Genomic DNA, 19,063 nt, shown 5'->3' with positions numbered 1-19,063 from the left:
ACTTTCCAGGCTTAGGCTCAACCCCGAAGCTGTAAACAAAGCAGCTTTTTTTCTCCTGCCACCTTTTTTGCCACCAAAACAAAAGTTCTTGATTGATTGATTGAATGACTGACTGATTGACAGAAGTCCCGAAATAAATTTGCAGCAAAGCCGAACTGCCTCAAATGTGTTGCATTGAAGTCGAACATTTTGTTATAGTTTCAATAATTTATTGTAGTGATTTATGCGTGAATAAATTTCAGTCCTTTCCTGTTTTCATCCTTTATGTTATTTGTAGAATCAAATGGAACAATAAAAAATTGATAAATTCGCTTTTCTTTCTGGAAAAACAATTTGGGAAGTAAAGGGTTAAAACAAACTATCACTGACGTCAGTTCTGTACATCGATAGAAACTGCGGCGTTCGTCATCGTGCAAACTGCACTTAGACTGTGTTATGCGTAGTTCTAGGTGTCCAAGCAACAGCTTGAATGGTGAAAACCTTGAGCGCAGCCTGGAGCGCCGTGGAACTGTGTAAACCACTGCCGTTGCATTGCTGCCTACGCCTGCCGCATATGCTCTCTGCGAACAATTATTGCTCATATGTCTCATTTGGTTCTCTGCCTGCTGCGAACTGTTACGAAGAGAAACGACGGAAACACCTGTTGACATTCTGAAAATTTCAACGCTATATCTTTGAATATAATGTGGAGTATTTACTCAACTTACTAAAAGATCGTCCGGCGCAGGCCCATACCAGTTGTCCATAGCCAAGCAGGAGCGAACTCAGCTGACTATGTGTGAGTGTCCCTTTTGTCGCATTGTGGCCAAGTCCGTGAATTTACCGCTTGATGCTTTAATTATAGCCACGTGGTGAAAATCAACACTTCTATCGTCAGTATGGGTGCTCCCTATAGAGAAGCGTCTGGCGTTGGTTGTTATCACGAGAATTCTTCCCTTTTCCACCGCCGTTCGCTGCCTAATCTTCTTGATTTAATAAGAAATTGCACCTCGTTGCATTGTTTTATCTCAAGCCGCATCGTAGAAGGTCGAACATGCTCGCCTCATAAAAAATGTTCAAGTAAGCAAAAGCTCCTTATAACCAGTGCTAAGTGGAGAAAGTGTATTTTGCCAAGGCACACAGTACGCAGAAGAGATAACCGGTGATATCCCGGCTTATCTTGAGGGGATAAATTGATATGGATATCAAAGGAAGAGGGACGTATATTGGAAGTTGCACGGAATCAAGTGTAATGATGAAATTCGCCGGAAAAGGCTGGTTGGAAATGATGATTTTTTATTAACAGTGCACAGTGTTCCTCTTTGTGCCTGTCTTTGGGGCATGCACTCTCACATAGTGTATTTGCTCTGTAACCTTGTTTATTTTTGTTATTATATTTTCTTGTAGTTTGTAACCACCATTGTTGCTGATCCTAAGGCATAGTACTTACTAACAAATGTATGTACCCTCTCCTGCTTGGACCGATTCGGTCTGCAGTATTCTGTAAATGAATAATAAGTAAACGGGGACCACTTAGAAAATCCTTTGTCCAGCAGCGAACTTCACCTAGTTGCTTCAACTTATTTCTTTCAGATTCATCGTAACTGGAGGTTAGCACGAAATGGCTCCAACTGGAGGACCAACGGGTTCTGGGAAGATAACACCATGGCGTCCGCTGTCCCTGGCCTGCCGCCTGTACCTGTACGCTCTGCACGGCTACCTGATCGAGGTCACGTTCACGGCCGCCTGGAACCTGGTGGCCTCCGGAAGCCTCGACCTCCGGGGCCACAGCAGCGTGTGGAGCCTCGTCATCTACTCGGTCTCCTGCGTGGCCATGGAGAAGATCAACGGCGTCTTCCAGAGGCGGGGCTTTGCTCTTCCCACCAGAGCGCTGGCCCACACCTGCTGGATCTACGCCTGGGAGTTCACCACTGGCCTCGTGCTCAGGGCCATGGGGTGGTGTCCCTGGGACTACAGTGACTTCCAGTTCAACGTTGCCGGACTGGTGACGCTGGAGTACGCTCCGCTGTGGTTCCTCTGCGGCGTGCTCTTCGAAGTGCTCATGGTGCCCAACGTGAAACAACTGGTGTGGGTGCGTCATGGGGAACCTGCTGCAGGTGTGGGATACGCGGCCCCTGTTCTCCCTCTGAAGAACGGCTACGTGGTCCCCGTTTCGAAGGGAGACTGATGGTGCGCCGTGCAGGCGGTGATTCACTGAACTCAAGCATACCTGAATGCAACCGAGGCCTAGGCTTCTCCCGGAAGGGAGGAATCTAATCATCCGTGCGGTTCTTTGGAGCATCCTTGCACTATTGCCTGGTTTGTTTACTTGAGCTCGCCTACACTGGGCGGTACTGCCTCGGCCGATCAGAAGGCAGCGACAGGCCGCATTACGTTTCTGTTGACTCCTGCGGCGCTGCATGGTTGGGCCAAAATACTAAGTACAGCACCAAGCAAAAATAAATTTAGAAACTAGCTAGGTTATATTGGGGCCTTGTGATGCGCTACGCAAGAGGTCAATCATAGACCAAATGCGGGGAAATATACAGCACTGGAACATATTGTTAACGGGTGCTATGAGCAAGCTTGGCAACAAAGAAATACACAAATTATCAGGCCTAGAGACAAGATAAGCTATTTTTTGGGGGGTGATCTTAAATTTAATTTACATAACCTTGTGATATCAGTTCACAACACTTGCAGACACGTGGATGTCTCACTGAGTGATGTGCGCCTCTTCAACATAAAGTATATGTTTTATCTGCATCTCCATGGCTAGGACGCCTCACTTTTACGCGTGCGATACTCCCAAACATACGGCGCGTTCATCTAACGACGATGTTCGGTTTATCGTTATCGACGCTCCCTCTCACGCGTACGAGCATGTGAGTAACTCCTGAGTGGCTCCACTGTTCGGCTCACTCGCACGACGCTGTCGCTGTTCAGCGTTGACAAAGTCTTTCGCACTGCTCTCTTTGAAAAACGAGTGCCAGCCGCTTGGCACAGCCTGCCCGTCCGCAAGAGAAGAGTATCTAATAAACTGAGAAGAAACACCGAACAAACAAAGCGGTAAGTGCATCTATGCACACGTCCACTGAAATCGCGGTGAGCTCCGCGTTCCCTGGGTTGTTGCAAACATTTGGTGAAATCGCGTTACGGGCAACACTAGCTCAGAGTAAAGTCAGTGTTAGCTGCGTTGAAAGTGCAGACTGTGGTTATCAGGGCTGGGCAGGATACTTGAAAAAAGTATCTTCGAAACCGATACCCGATGCTGTCAAAAATTGTTTCCGATACCGATACAAGATACCGAGTCAAAATTGATGTCCATTACATATACTCGATACTGTATCATCAATACTTACATACACCACTGAAATCATCAATATTAATGAATATGGCAATCAGATTTGTTTCTGGAAATTCTTGATGTATTTCATGAAGCGCACTGTATTTGAAAATGTTTCAACGAATCCGGCCGCACGGATTTCTTTATGCTCCACTTTCTTTCAAACTCCACTGTCGGCGCAGCAGGTTTCGTTAAAACTTCAGCTTTGGAGGGAATCCATGGTGATGTTGAAACGATCACTTCCTCAGGAAGCGTTCAATTTTTTTTTTTTTAAAGCTAGTGTTCTTCAGGCGTATCGGTATCTGAGCGCTTGACTACATACGAATAAACTGAGAACTGTTTCTGATGCTCTTGGTTCGTTACTGCAGTATATGGCGGTTGCCTTTGTTTTCGCCTTGTGCTAAAAGCGCTGTGCTAAAAGCTCCGTGCACTTGGGAGAGCCCAACGGACTAAAAGTTTTTATTAAGCAAAGCATATCTTGCTAATCTCTGTTGTTTAGACGTTTTTTCACTTAACCGTAGTAAGTGACAGCATTTCTTTAACCCGTCGGTCCGAAAGAGTCTCGCGATGCGGCGGTGCTTTAAGCGAAGCTAGCGAAAAAAAAGCCTCCGTATACACGAGCATGTTGCTGTGCTGTGTTTGATGGAAGCGGCTTTTAACGTTACAGCGTTAAGGGTTACGTTTAGCGGAGAAACCACCGTAGTTGCCGTTGGCGTGTCGAGAAAATCAGAATTGGTGGAGAGGATCGTGACGTCACAACGGTATGACGTCGCGCGAGCAATTAAAAAACATCACAGGGTACCGCAATGATGACGTCACTACAAAATTTCGCATTGGTCTACAGGATCGTGACGTCATTCCACCACTACCCCGTAGTGCCTTTGTAGAGAGAAAAACAAAATGGTCGACCAGGACTCGAACCGCTGCCTCTTGAGCCGTGTCGCTAGCTCACGACTACTGAAGGACTTTATTTTCGTTATTGCCTTCAAAGGCGTGAGAATACAATGCAATACAAGGAGGTTATTGACAAAACTGCCGACTCTTAGTTGGTAGTGAACGTTCCAACTTTTTCTGTTGTGTTAGGCTTCGAAACAGCAATCATGACCGCAGTCTCTGTCCTTCATCACATCATGTAAGGAAGGCCTGGTGAAAATTAAAAATAAAAATTTAAAATAACCAAGTTAAAAAATAATTAAAATAAAATAAAGAGCGGTGCCCGTCTCTGCGAAGTGATACGCAAAGAGGACCCCGGGTCGCTGAACGGAGTTATTGACGCTTTAAGGTCACGCTCATAAGTGGAGCTTAAGTGTTCCCCGAATTTTCATCAACGGATAAGATGGAAGAATAGCCGCGTTGACTGGAGGATACTCGAGGCATAGTTAATGAGAACTATGGTTTTTAGCGTAGCTGTTCCCAGTGAAAGGAATCCGTCAGCTGATGCACTTGACGCTGCCGGCACTGATATCTCCATTGACCCGCTTGTGGTAGAGTGCGCGACCTTTGTCATGCTGACAGAGCAAACAACAAATGTTGCATAAGCTCCTGAGCATGAAGGGGAAAGTCTCTCATTTCATCGCAACTTGCAATAGCGGTGAAGGGATGCCGTTTCTACCATAACGTTGAGCCTGCCTCCTTGTCCCTTCTATCACCGAGCGTGCAGAATGCCGAACAACGAGCGTAGTAAGCGTAGTGCGCTGCCGGCTAAGCGAGTGGAGTGCGGCAGACCCGAATCCTGATTCGCAGCAGCCTCAAAATGTGCGACGCTCACTCTTCTTTGAATATCGAATATCGTTAAAATACACTGCGCTAAAAATGTATTTTCGATGCCGATACTCGGATACTTTCACTTTTTGCAAGCGGCACTTAATACTTATACACAAAATGTATCGAAAGATAGCATCGAAGGGAGAAGAGAAAGAGCAGTGGAGAGAGAGAGAGAGAAAGAGGAAGAAGAAACTTGGGAACACTTAACACACCTTAAGAGAGGAACGCGACAACATTAGAGATCGCCGCTGTTGCTACATTGGTGTTTCGGGGTCCTTACTTCATGTTATAAACTTTTCAGTGATTTTTAAAAAAACAATTATTGCGAAGAAGATGGGTGTTCTTCGGTAGCAGAATTTTCCTGCCATTTTTTTTTCTGCTTCTCTCTCTTGCTATCTCTATCTTTTCTTCTTTCTTCTGTGGGCAGGTTGTGGTGACGCCACCAGGTCACGCGACCTCTCTCGACCAATCAGCCAATTCAATGACGCATGCCGTCATTTTTGCGCAATGACGAGAGCTTTTCGGTCGCGTGGGGGCGGGCGGATTCTTACTGTTGTTAACAGCAGGTTCCGCCCCTGGATTCGGAAGATATACAGCTTCCACTGCTCCAGGTTCACGTCACAACAATTACGTTTGTGGTGCCCTGTGTAGTTGCCTCCGCGACATCGGTATTATAAGCGATAAATTTAACTTTTGCGCAGTTTGCACAGTGAGCTTCGCTGGTATTGGTGAAATAACACTCAATACAGATTTATGGAACTCACTTATGCAGCACCACGCATATATATGCAGATTCGAAGGAAGCGCCTATAGAATTTGGAATCAACAGATTTGTGGAGGGCATAAACAGGGGGACACATTGGCTTTAGACGCAGCCATTGTTGTTTCTTCGGTGCAGGTCGCATCAAGATCGCAGAGAAGCTCGGGCCGCGTCACTCCAGCAGCGATATGCTGGCCGACTTGACGTGCTTTACACAGACGCGGCAGACCATCCTACTCGGACTGCTGCAACAGCGGTTGCCACAGATGAGAACATCACTCTTCATGCCTCCTGCTCCGTACGCACTTCACATATCACTTCAGCGGAGGAAGTAGCTATTGCTCTCGCGCTCTCCACTTCTAAAGCTAGTGTGGTCATAAGTGACTCACAGCGCGCCATTCTTAATTTTACTCATGGCCGTATTTCAGTCGAAGCGTTTCGCGTACTCGTATCAAATCCTCCTAAACACCTGACCCTCCTTATATGGGCTCCAGCCAACATGGGTCTGAAGGGTAATGAGGGAGCACACGAGCTAGCTCGAGGGCTCACTTTCCGAGCAGCTTATCATCCCGCCCCCAACATGCCCGCCTTGGTCAGGAAGGACACCATAATCACTTTACGCGATCTGTTGCAGCCCTATCGTCTTTCTCGCCAACTCTATCCAGGTCCGCACCAAGAACTTACAAAGACAGAGGCCGTCATATGGCGCCAACTCCAGACGGACACTTTCCCCAATCCCAAAAGATTCCATAATATATTTCCTGAACGGTATATGCCGATGTGTAAGCACTGCAATACCCCAGCAGACCTCCTTCATATGGTCTGGACTTGTCCACGACAACACCTGCCAACATCCACACAACATACCTGGGAGGCTCGTCTACGCAGCTCTACCCTAGACGACAAACGAGCGCTCATCGGTCTCGCTCTGGAGGCTGCCAGATTCCAAGGAGTCTTGGCCGATCCCTAGTTCTGGGCCTGCGGACCCTTGTCTGTTTTAATAAATGTTTACCAACTAACCTCGGTTTGCGTCTGCTTTTATTGCGTAAGCAATACTGCGCGAGATTTCGAGCCGTCGCGTAGCTCCCGGCGCTGGCCGAGGTCAAACAGATGGAGCGCCGTTGCCATAGCAACTGTTTCAGCCGCGCTCCACCAGGCGGCAGGACCGTCGCGCGCCTAGTCGCGCGCTCTCGACGCATGTGTCGGAATGTGGAGAGAGGAAAAAGGAAGCAGGGGGGGGGGGGGGGGGGGGGATAAATACGCGCGTTCGCCTCGGGCAAAATAGTTGCTGCTTGCTTACGCAACTTGCCCGGTTTAATCAGAGCTAAACCTCAGCTTATTTTTTTTCTCTGTCATTTCTAGGTTCTCTAAACAGTTCTCCTTCCGCACGAGGCAGTGATAGTGGGCTGTTTAATGCCATTGGACAGGCCCGTGTACTTTCCTTTTTCCTTCGTACAGCCACTCACGCAGACACACCGCTCCTTACTAATTCCCTGCAAATGTTGGTGTTTGCTTGCGCAATCTCATGCAGCGATCTGCTGCTCGACATCCTCAGGACATCCTCGGGACATCCAAAAAGTGGTCTTTGCGACATCAACGTCGGTTTTCGAGGTTTATGTTAGTGAATATTGTGCGAAGTGTTCTTTTAAAACCAGGAGCTTTGAGAGCAGTGGGTGCATGCCCTTTGTGCGATCAATGCACTTCTTTCGTCAAAATCACAAACAACGTAGGTATTCTCTGGTCTCGAGCCTCGTTTGCCAGGCCTGCATGGCAGTGCTTTGCAAAAAAAATTGCAGGCTTACTCAAAGAGGAGTAGCGGGATAAAAACGAATTAGACGTGTTGGAATGCTCTTAGAACGACAGAAATCGAATGCCCAAACCTTTCCTTGTATTACGAGGTTTGATGGCAAGCTTTGGCGTAGCTCCACTGAATAGACTCCCTCATGGCTGTTTCGGGCGCGGAGTGCAGATGCAGCGAACAACGTCAGCTGCCTGAGCTGCACTGACGCTGCCATCGGCGAGTCGGTTCAGGCGGCGACGAACGTTACTCGGCAGTCTGTCGAACGATATAGGCGGGGACGCGCGCTTCGCACGTGAGCTGCATGGAACGGCCCTGTTCACCCGATCACGGGTAACGCGGAAATTAGACCGAGACGACCGCCAGAAGGTGAACGCTGCTGGCAGGTTCATTACTCGAAGAGCGGCTGCCAGAGAGGGAGAGAAAAAAGACGGTGGGAAGGGAGGAGGGCAAACAATGGCAAAGGCAGGAAAAGAGAGGGGCGTGTCCTATCAAGCGCAGAGGCCGAACGGATGCTCCCGCGCGACCATTCGCAGAGGAAGCGCTCGCAAGTTTGACGAGCCCGACGCATGGGGCCTGAGCCGGCTCGCTGCGCGACAATCCGGAGGCAGTTTCGGACGCAGCTGCAGGCTACGCGATGTCTCGGCACCGCAGCGCGCGCGATTTTCCCCCACGTATCCACGCGCCTGCCTCTGTGAGGTGGGCTGACGCCTGGCCCGCTTAACGGCTTTACTTTTAGCCGGGGCGGGAACGCTGCCCCAAAACGACGTGCTACGTAACTGACAGCTGGCACACCTAAAAGAAAGGTAAGTTGACCTTACTTGGCAGCGTGTTCATGCCGAGAGGTAAACCTCTGGCTCTCACTTCGCGAGAGAAAAATTGTACCCGAATGTTTTCAAGAAGGCGCTTCAAAGATTTGGCGCATTTCTTTCTTATATGTGCCGTAAGCACTTGAAGTATGCCAGAATCGCACATTCACTGGCTGCACACTGCCTCAACTGAAAGCATTTCCTGTACCATTAGGCACGACCACAGAAAGTAGTCGTTGGAGGGAACAGTTTAAGGGTGGAAATTTTGTGCTGTGCTGGGAAGTCGTCCGTGTAAAGTCGAGATGCAGTTGTCTGCGCTAGCCGAATGTATGTAGTTGAGAAGTGCTGCAACTGATAAGTATTGTAGGCACTTATTGAAACCAAAGCCGTCGGTCAGCTTAGCTTTCTGAATTTCAATCCTTTGCTTTCTTGTACCTCGAAACTGCGCACTGTATTGCTGTGTTTTGTAGAATTACTAAAAAATGAATTGTGTATAACTATTGCTATCTGGATGAGAACGCACAAAGCGAACAAGGAAGGGGAAAGCCTCAGTGTGCTTGGCAACGTTTCGACAAGAGGCCTTGTCTTCGCCAGTGTGCTCACCTTGTCTGGATATGATGAGCCCACCGGTGCTATTGGCATAACAACTACGAATGAGGGAAGCTAAGCAAAAAAAGAGAGGACCCACTTGAAGGAAACACGGTTGCTGTACTCTCTACAATTATTGCATTTTAGGTACCCATTCAGAGCCTAATAAACAGAAAACCATTGAGCTGAACGCGTTGTCGCTTGGTAGCTTGCTATTGTCCGCGCCTCGCACCGTAGCTTTGCGTTTTTAAATAATATTACCGCAGTCTCCACCATCCCCCTTGCGTTGTTGCGTAGAAAATTTGGCTCTGACGCATTTATCCTTCCCGTTATGGAGCCAGTACTACATGTGATGATATTTGTTTTCGGTTACGTAGTACATCACTTGGCTTTTGTTACCTAAAAGTGCAGGTGAAGGGACAGGCTAACAACAGCCACCGGAAAGGGCATGGCGAATTCTTGCTATAAATAGATGGATGGGGCAGAGAAGAGACGAAAAATTCCCAGTGGCACCTAATTACATTGCGCATTACAAGCTGTTACGCCTTCACAACCTTTAATAATTATAGCAGGAATTTTAGCGTTTCATGCGCAAAAAACTCTCTGGGATGGCAGTCACCAGAAAAAACGCAGATATTATGAGATCAGAAAATTTTTCATAGTATATATAATTCTAAGAATGGCATAAACCGTGACTTGTGTATTCATGCACCACACCGTGTTTCGCTATGGCGTGATCATCCACTAGATGTAAAGGAAATTGCATGTAGAAGAGACATGTACAGGTATTCTTTTTTCCAGTGTCTAAAAGATTGGAATAGCCCTTCTGAAAGGGTAGCGTCAATTACTTCAAATGATTTACTCGCATCATCTTTGTGGATCTCTTGTACAAGTAAGCTAAACTGGGCTAGTCGGAGCAATTGCATCTTCGAAAAACGTAGCGCGAAAAACAAGACACAGGTAAGGTGAAGACAGGACACGAGCGCTTTCTCACGACTGAATTTTTTATTAGGAAGGATATCAGAATATATACCATAGATATGGAAGCGAAGAAGAAAGAAAGAAAAAACAAAATAACAACTCAAAAAAAGAACAAGACGAGGAGATAAAAGGCCGGCGATGGAAGCAGGTACATAGCATAGCAACATAAAACACGTGCACTGTTACTTGACTCTTGTTCATGGCCTAGTGTGATCATCGGTCGCGGTTTACTATCTGTACATCACTTTTTGCCTGTTTTCATATGTATTACGTGTTAATCCCCCCCCCCCCCCCCCTCTTATTGTAAGGCCATTTGCGGCGCTGTATGTATTAGAATAAATAAATAAATAATAAATAAATAAATAAAATTTTATTATTTTATGGTTGTATTTGCGGACCCCTACAAGTCTGTTTCCACACAGCCAGGTATGTCTCCGGGTTCTCAAGTTGGCGTTCAGATGTTCCCCCGAAGGTGTCTAGAGGCGGCGACACGGACGCAATGAAGAAACATCGAAAGGTACAGTTGTCGTTTCTTATCTGGTGACGTCACTTTCATCACTTATGCGACCATTTCTCGATGAGGCGTCTAAAGCTATCGCATAAAAAGTAAAGAGAAAAAAAAAGGAAGAAAATACGATAACCAATCAGCTCCGAACACAACACGTTTAGCTGCGGGTTGACCCGCGCAGCTAAACGTGCTGATAGATTCTAAGTAATCCGCAGGCAAGAAAAAAATGGATGCTAAGTAATTCGCCGAGATATCAGGGTGCAACATGAAGAATTAACCGTGGCAAAAACAGAACCTGCGGGAAAATAGCTTGTGGGCACGTGCAGACGACGCCGGCGGAGGATGAAGCAGAAGTAGGCTTTGCTCTTATAGACTAACAACATTATAAAGAGGTGAAGAAGAAGAAGACTAACAACAACAACGACGAAGAAGAAGAACTGACCGTAGCGGCTGAGTACCTGGCGGTGTTGTGCTAGCTTGCCCAATTTGTCCTTCTTGTTTTCTGTGCCTGCTCCTGTTATAGGGTGATAGGGCGCGGGACGACGGCTTAATGTCTACCTCTTCCCCCGGCCAAGGGTTTTCCCCTTGGTCGGCCTCTCTTCCACAGGACCAGCTCCCAATCGATGTCTTTTTTCGCAGTGGAGTCACCAGCATTCCTGTGGCTTTAGTTCCGGCTGATGGAGGCGCCATTCGTTTGAATAACCCGGAAGCGGTGCAGGTGGCCCTTCAGACTACATCGCCACATTTCATGCGAATCACAGATGTGCGGCAGTTCGGCAAGGGTGGGATATTGTGCAGGTCGCCGGACAAGGATTGTGTCGCCGACCTTTTGAGGTGTACCTCCTTCGCCAACCACCCGGTGAGCGCATTTATTCCGCCTCATTTAGCATGTTCCAAGGGCTTAGTCCGAGGTGTTGACTCTCGATTGAGCCCTTCAGAAACGCTGGAGAACCTCTCGTCTGCGGGCGTCATTGCGGTCCATCGTTGCAGCAGAATGGTAGAGGGGGTGAAAATACCTACAGAGTCCGTCATAGCCACATTCGCAGGAGTAGTGTGCCCTTCAGAGATCAAAGTGTGGCCACTAGTGTTTCGAGTTGACGCATTTAACTCTCGTCCCCTTCAGTGTCAGAACTGTTGGAGATTTGGCCACAGCGCCAAAGCGTGCAAATCGGGCTCACGGTGCTGTGCATGCGGCGAAAGCCATGCAAGAGAAGAATGCCCTGAACAGCAAGAAAAATGTTGCCTGTGTGGTGGTGCCCACTCTGCCAACTTTCCTGATTGTCCTGCACGAGCTCAAGAAGTGCAGGTTCTAGAGATAATAGATAAACGTCGATGCACGCGACGAGAGGCCTTTGCAGCAGTCAAAGAAAGAGCCTCATGCTATTCTAGTGTGGCTGCCAAATGTCCACCTGCAATGGACGCCTCTTGGACACAAGCAATTAACGCTGCGGTTGAAAAAGCAGTGGCGAATGCAATGGAACGTATTATGGAAACGGTATCCACGTGCATCTCACAGGTAGTAGCTACCCAGATGACTAATATGCTGCAAGCGCACGCCGCTCCGCTCTTGTCCTCTATGGTTTCGGCTGCTCCTCCACCATCTGTGGACATCAATAGCGCTCCACAGGGCTAAAGTCAGCATGAGCGACAAACGACTCCTGAAAAATCTCTCCCGAACAGCGTTAAGGACGCATCCTCTGATGAATGTATTGAGATGGAATTCGATACCCGCGCCCAAAAACGAAGTGGGTCTCCTTTGAGTATCCCGGATCCATCTTGTCACCAGTCCAAGTCCCAGAAAAGTCATGCAAAACAAAATCCTAAGACCAGGATTCTCGAAGCGGCAGTTGCCGCTGCAGCTCTCCCGCCAAGATAGGGTCGTTAAGTGTTCTCCAATGGAATTGCCGATCTATATCCTCAGCTTCAACAGATTTAATATGCCTATGTACTCAACTTCAACCGGATGTAATTGCGTTACAGGAAACATGGCTTACTTCAGATATTAATTATCATCTCAAACATTACCGTTCGTTCCGGCTAGATAGGTCTTCACGAGGGGGAGGGTTGTTGCTGCTAATTTCCTTAAAGTTTTGTCACAGGGCCTTCATTTCTTTTCAGTATGCGGACAGTCAGTGCGAAATACTTGCGGTTGATCTCAATATCCCAGGTCAACAGCCCTTTACTGTAGCTAACGCATATTTCCCTTCAGGTGTGCATGACACTCGGCCCCTTGACTCATTGATGTCTAGCAGCAGATCTCAGGTTTTATTAGTTGGGGATTTTAATTCGCACCATGTGACGTGGGGGTTTAAAACAGATTGTTTCGGCTCTAGACTATTTAATTGGGTTTGCGACAACAACATAGTCTGCAACAATTCAGGCATGCCTACATTTGTACGTGGTCTATGCCGCTCTGTTTTAGACTTAACTTTTTCCTCCCCAGGAGTCTCTGTCTCGTCTTGGGCGCCTGTTGACTGCGCGACTAACAGTGATCATCTACCGATCAGTTTCAGGGTTGCGTGTAACTTAACTCTTCCCGAACGACAACAGCGCACCTTCATAAATTATGTTCGCTTTAAAGACACTCTCAAATCAGCTCTCACAATCGATTCGGACCGAAACACCACTACGAGTTCCGAATGTAAAGCTACACATATATGCACAGTGTTGGAACGCGCAAGGCAAAAGTCTGAATTCATAGTCACAGGATCCAAGGATGCAATCACCAATAATTGGTGGAATGCAGAGTGCACGCGTGCCTATAGACGGCGGAAAGCAGCCTGGACGAAACTCCTCCTAAATCAATGCCCTAAAAATTGGTTGGATTATAAGTATGTCGCAGCAACATTTAAGCGCACTATCTCCCGCGCGAAGGAGGAGTATATTACAAGTCATTATGATTTTCTTTCTCAGTCAGGGAATAAACGGGCCCTGTTTAATTTTATGAGGAGAAGGAAAGTGATTCCACCGGCTGTCAATATTGAATCCCTCGTTCAATCCCCTGCTGACATCGCTAAGGCCTTAGAGGGAATTGCGGGTGGCCTAGAACGTCGATTCACATCTGCACTTCATTATCCACCTACATTCTCATGCATCTCCAGTGATTTCATTGAGGTCACTATGCCTGAGCTTTCGCAAATTGTTTTGCGCCTATCTCCAGCGGCTCCTGGCCCCGATAAGGTCACTACATCTATGATTAAAATTTTGTTTACCGAATCTCCTGAAGATTTATTGGCTTTGGTTAACCATTCCCTTAAAGGTCCATGGATACCCCATGAGTGGCGTCTTGCGGAAATAGTTCCAATACTTAAAAAACAAGGGGAGGGTTTCACTTCTGACAACATACGCCCGATTTCATTAACATCGAATTTAGTGAAATTGGTGGAACGGGTCCTGCTTCGTCGTATCATGTATTTCATTTCTGCAAATGATATCTTGAATCCTTGTCAAATTGGTTTCAGGCCGGGCTGTTCGATTTGGTGTGCTCATACTGACCTTGAGAGCCGTATTAAATTAGCTCGCAGCACTAAACAGTTTGCCGCGCTTGTCACACTGGATATCAGTAAAGCCTACGACAGCGTCGAGTATTCGATGCTGTTACACAGATTACAGGTCCTTAATTTCCCAAACTATTTCGTAGCCTGGATCTTTGCTTTCCTGGAAAACAGAGAATTTTATTGCCGCCGAAATGGTGTTTCTTCAAAGAAATTCCGACAGACAAGAGGTGTTCCGCAAGGCTCAGTTCTTTCCCCTGTTCTTTTTAACATCTTTCTAAGCTCCATTCCATGCATCCATAATGTGTCAACTTACGTGTACGCTGACGACATCGCATTTTTTGCTTCTGCAAAAGATATTCACTCTCTGTATCAGATCTTGCAGGATTACCTCAATATTCTTGACAACTGGTTAGGAAGTATTCATCTGTCCCTCAATGTGAACAAATGCGCCTTGTTGGTCTTCCCGGTTTCTCATCCTGTACATATCTGCGTTTCTTATAGAAATCATATAATTCCTCAGGTTCAAACAGTGAAGTATCTTGGAGTGATCTATGACTCTACTATGTCCTGGCGGCCTCACATTGAGCAAGTTTCTGTAAAAGGAGTTCGGGCCATTGGCATCCTGCGTCGTCTTTGCAGCGCTAGGTCAGGGATGAGAAGGCACACACTTCTGCTGATCTATAAAATGTATGTCCGCCCAATTTTGGAGTTCGGATGTGTTTTATTCTCAGGAGCTCCTGCCTATAAACTTCGACCGCTTGTGCTCTTGGAGCGTGAGGCGTTGCGCCTCTGCTTGGGACTTCCGAAGTATGTAGCTAATGTTGTCCTGCACCTTGAGGCGCGAATTCCTTCTTTATTAGCCAGATTTCGCCTTTTAACAGTCCAAACCTTTTTAAATTTGTGCGACTCTCCTCTCCACACATCCAATGTAATATTTCTTAGTCAGCCCGCCGTCTTTTTAAATGCCACCTGGTCTCGTTTGCATACTCCGCAGATATGTTTCGTGCAGTCTCTCCTCGATCCCTTAAACATTAAGCTCACAGATATCCATCCTCTGCATAACATCTCACCTTCAGTCGAGATTGCATTTGATAACATTTTCCCATCGAATGCCAAGCTCCAGCCCTTTCCTCTCCTTCTCGGTTTGTTACAGGACCACCTAAGATCCTTTCCTTTTCATATTCTCATTGCTACCGATGCCTCGCAGGATCGTGAAAAGGCAGGTGTGGGCATTTTTTCTCCTGCATTGGGATGGTCCTTTTCTCTCCGTCTCCCTGACTTCACTCCAATTTATCTGGCCGAATTATTAGCTGTCATTCTAGCTTTACGTAAATTAGATCCTGCCGTTTCCAAAGTCATGGTTATGACGGACTCTCTATCTATTTGCTTTTCTTTATCATCTCCCTCTGAGTCTCGGGCATTACGCCTCTTTAAGCAGCTGATCCCGCTTCATCTAAAGTCGGTGAGGTTGCTTTGGGTACCGGGTCACGTGGGCATTCAGTTAAATGAGGTTGCTGATTCATTAGCAAGGGCCTCTCTCTGTGGCCCAATAATTGCGGTCCTGCCAACCTGCGCATATACAGCTGCGGTGAGGTTTCGCAGTTACACAATATTTCAGGAATTTTCAGCCTCGGCGCTTACTTCATCCCCCGAATACAAGCATCTTCTGCACCCTTGGAGCAGCAAAGACTGGAGTTCGCGCAGACTGGAGGTCTCTTTCACGCGTTTGCGATGCCGAGTTCCTCTGCTAAATTTCTACCTTCACAGATCTGGTCTGGCGGTTTCTCCACTGTGCCCATTTTGTTCCGAGCCTGAGACAGTGGATCACTTCCTGCTGTTCTGCCGCCGATTCTCTTCTTTGAGGAGGCGCCTATTAGAAATTCCGTTTCATCAGCTGGGTCTGCCTGTGTCCACTGAGGTTGTTCTTTCCTTTGGCGCTACTTCGCTTGGACGAAGCAACAGGAGTGCGCGCTGTGCGGTTCAAAAATTTCTTTTAGAAACACAGCGACTCCCATGCTAATTTTTTTTTTACTTTTTTTTATTTATTTATTTATTTATTTATTTTTTTCCCCTTTTCATTTTTCTGATTATCAAACTTTTAATTTATTATTATTCTTTTTTATTTTTTCTGCCTCTCTTTCAGTCTATACAAAATTGAACCATTCCAGATGTATTCAAATCTGCACATTATGCCGTCCTCCCATCTTCGATCTCCCAGCTAACAGGACCCCTTTCGTTGCGTCGTCCAATCTGTCAGCCTATACCCTATTAATTCTCCTTTTCCTCTAAAGCTCCTAATCATTCCAACAGTTCACCGCCTGTGTCTTGGCCACTCCCCCGTAGTGGGTATGTGCCATTCTACTCGAGGCCAACCAACCAACCAACCAACTACAAACTCCCTTTATCTTCAAACCTCTGCTATCGCTTCGTTTGGCAGTATTCGCCAAACCGCGGCTAACACTACGCAAGAAGCTATTAGCAAGAAGCTACGACCTAGATCTGCCTCGGGAAGGCTCAATATCCGTGGAAAGTAAGTAGCTACGCCAGCTTTCAGACCTATCATCTACAGGTTTCGTTATGAAGCCTGTTCCTGCATGTCTGCACTCGGCACTGATAAAGGCGCTACGCGGTTGTTCACATCGCTTAACCTCAAAGACATCATAATCAGCCTGACTAGGCCCTATTACCACGCCAAAGGAGCGTTAGATAAGCGCTGTACGCATAGGTGTAGATTAGCTACGAGTTTGTGAGCTCTGCGTGGGCATTATTTCTTCGGTTTTACGTAGCGAGTGCGGCTAGTGAAATAAGAGGGTAGCTTTTTTCGAGCACATTTCGGTGCGAACGTTAAATTCGTTGGACTTACTCCTGTGCACTCATGGCAAAGTTTCCGTCTAAGCACACTTTAGGCGGGCCTTAAGTTGTAGCGTGCCCCAAACCACAGCTGTGTGCGGCAAATGTTTAACTACTTGCAGATTTTTTGCCACCACCTTGGTAAAAGTCTGCACCGGCTATGACATCGGTAAGCCGCTCCCGGGAGATAACACCGTGGCGTCCACTGTCCCTGGCCAACCGCCTGTACCTGTATGCGCTGCACGGCTACCTGATCGAGGTCACCTTCACGGCCGCCTGGAACCTGGTGGCGTCTGGAAGCCTCGACCTCCGGGGCCACAGCAGCGTCTGGAGCCTCGTCATCTACTCGGTCTCCTGCGTGGCCATGGAGAAGATCAGCGGCGTCTTCCACAGGCGGGGCTTTGCTCTTCCCACCAGAGCGCTCGCCCATACCTGCTGGATCTACTCTTGGGAGTTCACCACGGGCTTCGTGCTCAGGGCCATGGGGTGGTGTCCCTGGGACTACAGGAGTTTTCGGTACAACGTTTCTGGGCTGGTGACGCTGGAGTACGCGCCTCTGTGGTTCCTCTGCGGGGTGCTCTTCGAAGTTCTGCTCCTGCCCAACGTGAAAAGACTAGTGTGGTTGCAACAGGTGGAACCTCAGACTGTTGGGATTAACAGACCCGAAGTATCAGATATTCACGCGAATAATGGGCACGCGACATCGAGTTCGAAGCGAGAGTGACGTCCGAAGATCAAGAGGGTGAAGTGTCCGATACGACTGTGGCTTTGTGAGTACGGGAAGGAAAATTCCCAGGTGTAAGCAAGGTGATCGTTGCATTGCTTCTCTCAGGGTCAGATTGCTGCACATGTGCTAGCGAAATACTATGCATCAGAAGTGGTGCTGACAAACTTGTAGATGAAATTACTTGATAAAAGAACGCACCACAGTCACGCATACAGTGAGCACTGCTTTCGCCTTGAGATCACTCGATATTTTTGCAGCACGAATGCGATTCATGTTTTTTGAACATCAAGCTTTAAAAAAATGTCAACCGAATCGCACCAAAGCTTTCATTGCATTATGTGAGTACTGCGCCAGTTTGTATGCAGCCAGGAGGTGCTACGTACATTTAAATCTAAATGCTCTTGCTGCGAAAAGTGCGTAAGTGTACCCTCGTCCGTGCTTCAACGGGAATTGGGCAGAAAAAGCGACGGCACTGAGAGCCGCACTGGGCGTTTTTACCAATTGAGTACCTTTACTTGACGCTCTTAAGGAATGGGAATTGAGACTATAGCTATCCGAACTGATGATAACTTTGGCACACATGTAGGCTGATCTGGGTTTGACGAGGTCGTCTTCTGCCACTCGGCGCAACAGAATTCTCCTGCTGCGCGGAACACAATGGAAGTCAGACACCACAGAAAGCTTTATCTATTGGTGCCATTGCTGAAATAAATTCTCGTTTACGTGAAAATATCATTACGATATTGCACACTTTAAAGGAACATTAGAACGTCCAAGATACTGCACAGTGGTAGCTAGTACTGTACAGTATGAATTATACTTAGAACACTGCGACGCGTGGCCGTCGCGCTTGCAAGTTGCATGCAATGAAAAACTACGCAGTACCACGAATAATAAAAAAAAAAACCAAAATCGCCTGGATTTTCGTCAAACACTTCTGTTGAAAAGGCGCCTGGAGAGCTTAACTTAGCCTTCCGTTGCAAACGAAGTTTGTAAATTAACTTCAAAGCTTAAAGGCAACGTCAGTACTGACAGGTAGCACTATTATGATGGATTATTGCCAAATTTCATCACATCGGCTTCAGAGAAACTTCGGAGAAGCATTCACCTTACATCAAATGAATACGGTGTGTTTGGCGTGGACGGTACGGTGATTCACCGTGGCAAAGAAACTGCCGACCTATTTGATCAACACTTCAAATCCAGGTTTTGACGGAAACTCGTCTGGTCGGGAATGTTCACGGCGGGAAAATATTCAGTGCCGACCAATCTTGCTAAAATAAAAGACCTTTTGGCGTCGCTACGGGGGCCTTCTTCACAATGAAGTGATGAAAGTGAGAGTTGATTATGTAGGCTTCAGGATGAGATGTAAGCAGCGGGTGTATATGGGGGGTAGATCGCCTTCGCTGCGATTGAGCGTGTGCCGTCATCCGAATATGAAGGGATTTGAAGCAAA

At 47.2% G+C, this 19,063-nt stretch overlaps 2 protein-coding genes across 8 annotated transcripts in view; both read left to right on the top strand.

The window, feature by feature from the left end:
• LOC149331048 (transmembrane protein 229b-like) overlaps window positions 1-3,666 on the top strand; it is a 33,848-nt gene extending 30,182 nt beyond the window's left edge. For 6 of the 7 annotated variants that reach the window (XM_089561800.1, XM_089561796.1, XM_089561799.1 and 3 more), the window contains one exon: window positions 1,573-3,666. In XM_089561800.1, the coding sequence (XP_089417926.1) occupies window positions 1,601-2,167 (567 nt within the window). In that variant the 5' untranslated portion in view covers window positions 1,573-1,600 and the 3' untranslated portion in view covers window positions 2,168-3,666. Of the gene's footprint in view, window positions 1-727; window positions 779-1,572 lie in introns of all 7 variants that reach the window. The other variant, XM_089561797.1, reaches the window with a different exon arrangement.
• Window positions 3,667-8,147: 4,481 nt separating this feature from the next.
• LOC149331047 (transmembrane protein 229b-like) lies at window positions 8,148-18,671 on the top strand. The gene is made up of 3 exons (XM_089560065.1): window positions 8,148-8,453; window positions 10,448-10,542; window positions 17,003-18,671. Exon 3 carries the CDS (start codon window positions 17,041-17,043, stop codon window positions 17,602-17,604), a length of 564 nt encoding a protein of 187 aa, XP_089416191.1. The 5' UTR covers window positions 8,148-8,453; window positions 10,448-10,542; window positions 17,003-17,040; the 3' UTR covers window positions 17,605-18,671.
• Window positions 18,672-19,063: the final 392 nt, after the last annotated feature.

The sequence above is a fragment of the Amblyomma mixtum genome, chromosome 9, assembly GCF_055824585.1.
Source record: "Amblyomma mixtum isolate Tamu chromosome 9, ASM5582458v1, whole genome shotgun sequence".
In the NCBI taxonomy this organism is placed as follows: Eukaryota; Metazoa; Arthropoda; class Arachnida; order Ixodida; family Ixodidae; genus Amblyomma; species Amblyomma mixtum.
This window is presented reverse-complemented; position numbering and strand designations above follow the sequence as displayed.